We start from the raw sequence: 10,797 nt of genomic DNA on the forward strand, positions 1-10,797 counted from the left end.
TATGTGTATTCTTTTTTACTCAGTGTTCATGTCAACATAATTAAAGTCAAAGTGGAGCTGTAGACAATTTATTTATATATAAACATAAAGTAAGGCCTTATTAATCATAACAATTGTCATTAGGTTATTTTAACAACAATATAAGTAATTTAATAAAATAGTAATAAAAAATTATGTTGGAAAAAAATAAAAATCACTGAAGCGATTTGTGTTTAACACAAATATTATACATTCATACAGCCTTCTTTTGAAGTAATAATTTTAAGCTTCCTTGTTTAACGTTGAGAAATAAAAAATACCTTTTTTAATAATTATTCTCTGATTTACAGAGACTTGAATCTGGCGTTTCTCTTACAAAAATTATTGCTCAATTTCTATTGATTCAACATGAGTATATGAGTATGTTTACAATTTTTGAAAAAAATCGAATGAAACTGAAGTTTTTTGTATTATTTGTTAAGTTTTTATGTGTGTTTGGGTTTGTGTACACCTGACTTACTAACTCTATGACTGAATGCCTGACTGGCTACACATTCGGCAATGTAGTCTGAACAAGTTTGGAATTGATGTTTCTTTATGGTGGTTTTAGTGATTCGGTGTTGATCGAAGAGATCAAAACAAATTTTATTTATTTAATATTTCATTTATCTTGTTGTGATTTGCAGTAAAATTTCACTATAAAAATGTTAAAAAGACATTTTTTAATTGGTACAAGTGTAAGAATAGCTCAAAGTTTGAATAATATTTAAAACGAATATAATGTAATATAATTTCACTTGTTTTTTAGTTGTTTTTTGTGATATTATTTTTTCAATTTCAACAAAGCGAATCTTTTATTTATCGTTTAATAACTGAAACTTTGCAAAATAATGTTGCCGGAGAGCCCATAACACACAAAAGAACTGAATGGGATTTTGATCCGGAAATAAGTCAAAAGAGACGTTCACTGTTTTACGAAGTAAGTTTAACATTTTAAAAGTTTTCTGTGTTTTTTTTTTAATTGTATTTGCTTTTCATTTAGACTCACGGTTTTAGAGGGGCCAAATTTATTGAACGTATTGGGGTGGGTCAAGATGGTCACGAGGAAGAGCGTAGAACTGAGCAGCAGCTACGTGATGTTGGTAGATTAAATGGAGATCATAATATAAATTATCCTGCATAAAATGCACCACCAAACATGTAAGGACATTAAACATGTTTGCATTTCTATAGTATTTATATATCTTTATAGTATCTTTATTAAGCCAACTACATGATATTACATATTTAATTATTTTATATTGTTTAATGTTCATATTGTTGTTGTTAAAAATAGAAAAGATTTAATAAATGTACATATCGCCCATTTATATGAAGACTGTTGTAATTCTAAAAGTTAAATTTTGAAAAATATTTACATACTTATATGTATGTACATATTCGAGCTTTAAAGAAAATTATGGGTTTTTTTAAGACTTGAAATATTTATGTTTATCACTCATTTACAACTTAAATTCCATAACTCAATAAGTAAATCGGCACTGAAAGCTTCATTTAACTTAAATTTATTTACTATTTTCACATCTAATGTCAGTCTTTTTATATCCTACACTATAGTGGGGAGGGTATTATACATTTTTGCTGATGTTTGTAACACACAAAATATTGGTTATTAAAGTATACCGATCGATTCAGAATCATTTTTTGAGTCGATTAAGACATGTCCGTCTGTCCACTGGCTGGTTGTCCATGTAAACCTTGTGCGAAAGGTACAGGTCGCAATTTTCAAGACAATTTGATGAAATTTGGACCAAGCATGCTTTTTGGCACAGGGACGAAGCCTATGGTTGTAAATGGTTGAAATCGGTCCATTATTTCATAGATAGGTTATATGTATGTGTACAAAAACATATTTAGGAGACCTTCAATTTGCTATATAGGAAGAAATCTTTAAGTTCGATATTTATATATTTATACAAAAATATCTCTAAAAACTATTAAGCTTAAAAAATAAGGGTTACTATTTCTCATTATTCTTAGTTAATAAAAAATAATTTTGAGTTGTGACTTTTTAGATACTAATGAGATATAAATACGTATAAATACATAATTATTACAAAATTAAATGAACATTAAAATACGTTTGTTGTCGTATTATTGTTTCATATTATGAAATACTTTTTTCGCTTCGAGTTTTTCCTTTTTTTTAACAAGGATATTAAGCATTCACATTCAAATAATACGTACTTGAATTTTATTTTCAAATGTGTATGTATGAAAATGTGTAATTTGTCATTACAGGATTCATCATAATGTTTATGTATGTATTAACAATATGTACAACATACAACAAACAAGCATGAGTTTTAAATCTCATCTGGTTTTAATAAACGTTATTAGCGCATTGTTAAATACTACTACTACTTATTAGCTTACTACCACAAAAATGTATTCCCCTTGCATATTCATATTCTACATATCTACATGTGCATAATTACATACATATTTATATGTATATACATGTATGTATGTACAAATGGTTCATTTTCTACAAGACTGGCGTAATAAAAAATCTTTGAATATTTTACGATATTTTAATATTTCTGCAAAAAAAATTAATAAGCCGATTTCAAATATATTAATATAAAAATTTTACTTATTAAATATTTGACATTACGTTAATTTTAGTTTAGATGTTTACAGCAAAAAATCCGTATGAATAGACATTATAAATATATAAAACTATATGAAGTACTATTTTAATTCGCAGTTCAAAAAAACCCGAATTTTGAGTTGTGGCAGTCTTGTTGTAAATGAGCGATATGTATCTTAAGCCCATGTTTTTTAAAACACAATACATATTATTTATCTTCGGTTACATGGCCGGATCGTTAGATATACACATGTACATGAGGGTATTGTTAGGACACTAACTACAGGCTGGGTTTAAAATTGAAAGGACTAGCAGTCGACGGACAAAACAGTAGTCTTGGTTTTTAAACAGTTGTTTGATTAAACGATTTATTTTACTATTTTTTAAAGAACTATAACATATTTTTTTTGATTTGAAAAATTAAACTTCAAGTTCTACGAGGTACATATAGGATTCATCATAACCAGCATGACTATTCATTTACATTAGTATTTAATAACTAGCAGGCACGCTTACATAAGAATGTCAATATAAATAAGAATATATGATAAAATCTTGCAACAATCTAGAGTCTTTGTTATATTAAAAAACTAAATTATTTTTTAACAGTATGGTATATGCCTTTTTTCTCTTCCCACATAGTTTTTTGGTTGCGCCTCTGATTATTAATAATTCATTATTTCTAATGTGCGTTTTGTTAGAATTAATTGCAGCCGTTTGTGGTTGTGGGAATGTGTGTATGGATGGATGTGCAATGTTGCATTGTGCATACAATTGTATGATAATTACATTTTGTTGCAAACATTAGTATTAAGGCCTCTTCATAATTTCATCATTTATGGCAGTTGTTGTGCCTTAATCATTATAATTTGAGCCAATTTTATACTTGTAACATTCAAAACCAGGACACATTTACAACATATATTACCAAGTCAAAATGAGATTGAAACTAGATTTTATGATTTTTTATGTAACTTATTAATGCTAACATGAATCAAACATACTTACATACATACATATGTATGTATCCATACGTTTTCATGAACATTAATAAATCATATAAATGAAGATTGAAAGTAAAAAACAAACAACTTTGGTATCAATAAAAATTTATATTTTTTAATTTCATTTATTATTTAAGAAGAGTTTTCGTTAAAAATTGTAATGAATTTAATGTATTGATAATTCATCCCGTTTTACCTCTTAACATGTATGTTGAAGTTCTTTACGTCTTTTTTACCCCTCAGGGTGAGCTTTTGTGACGACTTACCAACGTCTCAATGTTAATATTACACACAGGTGCCAAGTCTATATGCAATAACTTTGCCCATTGATGGATGTCATCAGTTTAGTCGGCAAGCACCTAGTGACAAGGACTTTTCTCTTACTCACATAGAATACACTCTTCTCTCAAATATGATCATAAGAGCTTGTCAGGAAGTCACATAGATTTCGAAGCAAGTGTTATATCATATGGTGGCGTACTAATTAATCCCCCTTCTAGTAAAACTAGAATCTATTAGGTTTAAAACGGTCGCTCACACAATCTTGAAGGATCATTAGCCCAATGATTGTATATATAAACAACAGCAAATCAACAGGTACGATTCTACGTCTGTACAAACATGTACAAATAATCAAATAAAAAACATAAATTTAATACGTAAAAAATGACAGAAGATAACACCATAAAATTGTTTAATAAATTGTTATTATTTTTAACAATATTTTGTTTGCGTACACAAGTATGTAGATATACATACGTATATGTATGTAAACTATACATTTTAATACTCTTACATACCCATATGATTACGATGATGGTGAATAAAAATCAATCCAATAAATTTGTATGTGTATGTACATAGATATGTGTATAAGTATGTTTGTTTAATAAAATAAATATGTATGTATGCAAATCAAGCATATGTATATATGTATGTACATATTTATTGATTGTTAACTGTGAGAATTTTTCATGTTAACAAAAGCTGTTGTGTTCTGTGGTTTATAACACTAATTTAATATAACCGCCCTTTATTATTATTAATATCTTATTTTATTCAATAACAACACACCATTGTCATTATCAGCATTAATATAGCAATATTATCATCATTATTTCACTATTAACTTGTATTAATATCCTTTTATTATTCATTCTTTAATTATCGTCGTCGTTGACATTTGTTTTCGTATGTCGAATAAAAATTGAAAACATAAACACAAACAAATTAAAACCCACAAACTGCTCTACTATTGACAGCTTTTTTATAAAAAAATCACTAACTGATTATTTTACATTCGAAAACGAATAAAAAATCTGGCGACTAACAGTCAAATTTTTAATTTTTTTCTAATATATTATTATATTTTTTGTACAATATTTTATTAAAACAAAATTTCAGAATAGATATTTAACAGATTTGACCATATTATTTATTTGAAAGATTTTTGATACAAAATAAAGTTAAATATTTCTACTAAATGAAATAGATAACTCATTATCTAATTACAATAAATATATTTGAGTTATTGCTTATCTTGACATTCAATTGGTGTAAAAGCCTATTATAGGTAATAATATAGAAACGATATGTATACAAATATATAAATCTATTGTTTGTAAAAAATACTGTATAAAATAAAATATTGTAATAAATTAAGTTTAATATTTAATTCAAATATAATACGTAGAAAACAACAAAAATTTGTGCGATAAATAAAGTTGTCGAACAAATTAGTTTATTTTTACAAACACATGATTTGTGTTAAACTTATCGATTCAGTTCATTTCAGTTAAAGACTTGCAATTAAATATGTAATGATTATAATAAAATTTAGATACTTGATTTTTGTGTATGTATGTATTTGAAACATACATAAATACATATTTGTGTTGAATTTGATAATGAGATTAAGAACATATGCAGACTGAAAGGAATTTTGTCATCCTTGTTGTTAGGATAAAATTCTTAAGCAATAATTTATTATAAGAAATAAATCATTCGTAAATTTAGTATAGTTCATACCATTATTGACCTAAAGTCTATAAACCCACTTTTATAAAATAACTTTTCCACCGATGAATTGTTTAAATATATGAGAATTGGAAAAATATAAGGAATTTAAGAAATAAATCACATTTTTAATATACTCATTACTTGTATAGGGTATCACAATTTCGGCCATGCTTGATTAATAAAAATAATTTCCTTTAATTAATAAATTACAATTTTAATATTTAATACAAATATAAAATCAATGCATTTATTTCGGTTATTTAAATTCATTAAATCTGCACAAAAGAGGGAAAAGGTTATTAATGTTCGATTTCTTTATATTCCTCTAACAAACAATAAAATGTGTATTTATGTACAAAAATTTAATACATACATATGTATATATGTATATTTGTGTGGGAGTATATAACGAATGAAAAATATTTAAATAATGGATTTTTTTCAATAAATATAATGGATCCAATATATGTATTTAACAAGAAATCAAATGTGTAAAGCCAGAGAGAAAGTAGAAAAGGGGAACTTAAAGAGCCTATTATTATGTGTAAGGAACGAATGGGTTGGTTTCTAGTTGTCGAGTTAATGCATTTTGCAAACTATTATAGGATTTATTTTCCAAGAGTTGCAAAGAAAAGGAAATAAATTTTCTTAGCAATATAAGCTCTTAACGAATAAAGAAAATACATTCTATATGCTTTTGTATGTATGTTGCAAATTGTAGGGGTTATGGGGAGTGTGTATTGAATCAATATCAATAAATATACAAACTTGTACAATATATACATACATAAATGTTTTTATACAATTGTACCCTAAATGAAAACGTATGGTAAAATAAAACATTCTTCGATAAACAGCAAATGAAAAACCATTTTGAAAATCTCCACAAAACTTCAATACATCTTAGCAGTGCCTGTTTAACTCGTTTTTTTTTGTGTTTAACTTTATGTGTGCAACTGTGGGAGAGGGATTCGCACTTTAAAAATCAATAACCCCAATTGAAGAGTTTTAATGGCATTTAAAAAACTCAGGAAAATAAGTGCAAAACATGTTAAAACAAGCTGTTCCGTTGACATCTATTAAGATTTGTAATTTCTTTTTTGCGCTTATTTTATTTGCCAAACAGTTTCAAATTAAATTTTTGTTTTTAATTTTTTATTTTACAAAAAGTTTGAATCAAGTCAATGTTTATCTCAATCATCATTAACTAAGTGGGAAAAGAGGGCGTTATTTGGCCTGTATGTTTTTTATTTTTGTTGCTGCAGAAGTTGGATGAAACTGATTGTTTGTACTATTCTAACCTCAACCACCCTCTACAATAACATCAATGACGTCTAGATGTTTTTAATTAATTTTTGTTGAATTTCACTTTTTTCGTTCAAAAAGATACAAACACACACACATATATTAGAATAAAAGTGAAAGAAAGTCACAAACAGAAAACAAAATTTTCAAGTAACGACTTTTTTCTTTGTCATCTTTCCGTTGGTCCTGGATTTATTTGTTTTTCTTACTTTTTTTTGGTTTGTTAACGTTGTGCTTTTTTATTTTGGTAACAATTTTATTGAATTTTCTTTTCATTTGTTTGTTGATTTTGTGGATTTGATGTCATTAGTATGCATTGAAGTCAACCAGCCAAGTCTGTCAAGCCAGTCAGTCAGACCATCTATTTATCTTTCCATATAAACAACCATCTACGTTTAGCGACGACTTAAGGAAGAATTTCCAAAAAAGAGTTGCCAAAAAAAATATTATATTAGAAGACGTACATAGTTTGGATAAAACGCATTTAAAATTTTACATACATATAACTTTTGCTGAAATCTTATGTAACTAAAATTATTTTCCTACATGATCTACTTTTAAATTTAAAAATATGTAACCTTGGTAACCCTAAATATTTTTATTTGATTTTATTTCATTTAGATATTTAATTCTTTATATACCAGTTCCGTATACCCGTAGGTACATAGTAATATATTCGTTTTAATGTTTTTATTATTTTTGTGTATAAAATTATTTTGTAATCAAATGAATTGAAGAGGAAATACAACATACATATGTACATACATATATGTATGTATAAAATGTGCCAGAAACCAAATTTCTTTGGGGAGGTTCTTAGTTGAATATCAATGACATTATGAAGGATCCATGTTAAGTGGAAAAGGAAATGTATATAAATTTGTTCGCTGAACAAAGAAAATAAAAACAATTATTTAAATTAAATGCAACCAATGTCAGTTGAAAAAGAAATGAGATTATTATAATAGTAAATTACCGCTTAAAAAATACCACTAGTTCTTTGTACCCTACACCGTTATAATACAAACTATGTGCGGTTTGTAGGTCTTGTTGAGTAGATCACCATATTAAGAATTTTTAATATATGAACCCCGAAAATCGTAAAAGATTTTAAATTGTTGTTCGATTTTACAAAACATGTAAATTTTTGTTGTTTTTGAATTCAAAACCGGCATATGGTTGATTTCTATCATTGCAAAATAATCGCATCATTGGCCATTTTAATACTGAAATAATGCTCAATCAGGTCTAAACATTTGCAAACATCTGCACAAATGCTAAAACTAAATTTGTCCAGCGACTTAATGATGCACTGTGATATAGAAAAAACTTAAAACTTTTACAAATTTACTAAAACCTTAAATTCTTTGAGTACAGTGTTTAGTTTTAAAATAAAAGATTACATGTACCTCGGATTTCTTTAATATCTGATCAAAATTATTTGGCAATAAAATGTAGTCATCTAAATTGAATTGTGACTCAATAAAAGTAATTAAAATGTTTAATAAAAAAATTCTTGATTACACATTTTTTACATTTATGTATGTATGAATATATTTTGAAATGCACAATGAACCAGAGAGTATGTGTGTGTATGTTTGTACTTACAAATAGTCAATGATGATCAAAATTTTCAATAGATTTCTACAATCATTAGGGAAATAACATTTTATATAGAATATTAAAATATAATATCACCCACTCTATAGTGTAAAAAAAACATTAAAAACTATAAAATAAAATGATTATTTGCCTTTAGAAAAATCAAAAGGAATAAAATTGTTTTCTCTAGGTTATACCTCTAATAGAGAAACATGCAACAAAAAGGGCAATTTAATCTCCCAGCAACATAGTCTATTTTATAGGCAATTATATACAATTTAAATGAAAAAAATGAAATTTTGTGTATATTGTGGTCTATTTTTATTTCCTTTTTCGATTTTATTTTAGCATCTCTTTTTTTGGCAATTGATGTAACAAACACATAAAAAATTTCATTATGTGAGATGAATTACTTTCACACATTCAACCATACATACGGTATATAGTATATACATACATATGTACATATGTATGTACAAACGACCACACATGACTGTTCCATCCATGAATGCAAGTACGAACGAATTACAAAAAAATATATGCAATGGAAAAAAATTGCATAAGCATTCGCCCCAAAATTTACTAAAAATTGAAACAATTTTTGTTGTTGTTAAAATATACAAAAAAGAGATACCAATTGCAGACAAAGTTTTAATTCCCTCGCCATTAAAAAAAAGAAAATAATAAAAAACAACAATTGTAAATAAAAAAAGAAAAACGCAAAATTTAACCGGAAAAAATGAACAAAAATTGGAAAAATACATACATAGAAAAAGTTATACAAACGCTTGTTAAGGAATATTTGCATAGCATAGCTTTTAGGCTCAACTGCTGCTTATTGCATTTAACAACTCACACACAACCACCCAAACCAATCACCCAACAATGTGTGTGTGTATAAAAAAACACACACACATATATATTCCAAATGTTAAAATTGAATTTTGTTTCTTGTTTTTTTGTGTTTAAAGCATATGTAAAAGATTCTATGACGTACGAGTACAACGGCATGAAAAATGCAAAAGCCAAATAAAAATTGCATTTGCCACAAATTTTTAAAAAAGATCTAATAGTATGCAATAATAAAAAGTCAACCAAGTGGTAAGTGTGAGATAGAATCTATCTACTTATGAGTGTGGCTGTGTGTGTATTTACAGAGCAAATAAGAAATAACAAAATGAATTTGAAGGCATTTTAATTTGTTCATGTATTTTATTAAGTCCAAAATGCGACTACAGACACCAACATCATCACTTAATCTCCAGCTCTCATTCTCCAGAACCAAGTCAAGTTTAATGTAGTTTGTTTTGTTTTTCTTTATTTTATACATTTCACTCATCAACAAAAAATAATTTTAATATATTCTCCAAAAGTGGTTCGTTTTTTCATTCATTCGTTCGTTGAATGAATATTTGGTTGGCTGCAACATGCGGCATGTGTGTAAGGATTTTTTGAAACATCCGCACATACAAACATGAACAAATAAGTATTACCAGGCAATTGAGTGCAATTTTCAACGCTATATTAAAAAATTTGTTATTTTTTGTATCAACATTTCGACGCTCTCTCATACCAACTAACATACAGAGATAACCGATCCACCTACACCTACCATACATAAATAGTCTCACTGTGAGACATATTCCTTGTCTCCTACAAAATTTGCTTATGGGTGATGGATTAAATATTTTTTACATTATTTCTTTTTTTTCTGCAATTTTCCATCCGCGTAGGTGGGGAGTTAACAATTTTCACATAATTTATATTTTATTCATGTGTTAATATCCAGTCCCCTCTTTTATTTCATTTGCTTTGGTTTCATTTTATACTTTTATAATGTTTCGGGTTAAAAGAATAAACAATGGCAACCATTTTTAATGAAATTTTTGAACAAGTTTCATAATGAAAATACTAAAGTGAGTATTTTTGTGAATATAGTTGCAGAAATAGTCGTCATACATCCCAGTAGTTTAATAAGTAGTCAAAAGATCTCTTTTAGACGAAAGTTTTCAAAAATTTTAACTACTTGGTTAAATTTAACCCTCTTTATATATAAAAATTGTTGTTTAGTTAGTTAGTTTGAAGGAGGATGTATACACATAAAATCCGAAGAAATACACCTAGGCCTCAATCGAGCCTGTTGTGCGCTCCTCCTCAGGGTGGGAATCGAACACACCACCTCCGGTCTACCAGACTAGAACACTAACCACTAACCTACCGGAGTTGTTCATTATT

The 10,797-nt window shown here is 27.2% G+C and overlaps 1 protein-coding gene across 1 annotated transcript; it reads left to right on the forward strand.

Moving 5' to 3' along the window:
- The first annotated feature begins 535 nt into the window (after positions 1 to 535).
- On the forward strand, positions 536 to 1,349 carry LOC111690440. Its single transcript, XM_023452921.2, has 3 exons — positions 536 to 716; positions 788 to 958; positions 1,022 to 1,349. Exons 1-3 carry the CDS (start codon positions 684 to 686, stop codon positions 1,160 to 1,162), a joined length of 345 nt encoding a protein of 114 aa, XP_023308689.2. The 5' UTR covers positions 536 to 683; the 3' UTR covers positions 1,163 to 1,349.
- The last annotated feature ends 9,448 nt before the right edge of the window (positions 1,350 to 10,797 follow it).

The sequence above is a fragment of the Lucilia cuprina genome, chromosome 6 (assembly GCF_022045245.1).
Source record: "Lucilia cuprina isolate Lc7/37 chromosome 6, ASM2204524v1, whole genome shotgun sequence".
NCBI classification, from domain to species: domain Eukaryota; kingdom Metazoa; phylum Arthropoda; class Insecta; order Diptera; family Calliphoridae; genus Lucilia; species Lucilia cuprina.

Coding starts and splice junctions, on each gene's coding strand:
- LOC111690440 (XM_023452921.2), top strand. CDS start 684: ATGTTAAAAAGACATTTTTTAATTGGTACAAGT. Junction 717..787: donor ATTTTTTAATTGGTACAAGT/GTAAGAATAGCT, acceptor CTTGTTTTTTAG/TTGTTTTTTGTGATATTATT. Junction 959..1,021: donor GACGTTCACTGTTTTACGAA/GTAAGTTTAACA, acceptor CTTTTCATTTAG/ACTCACGGTTTTAGAGGGGC.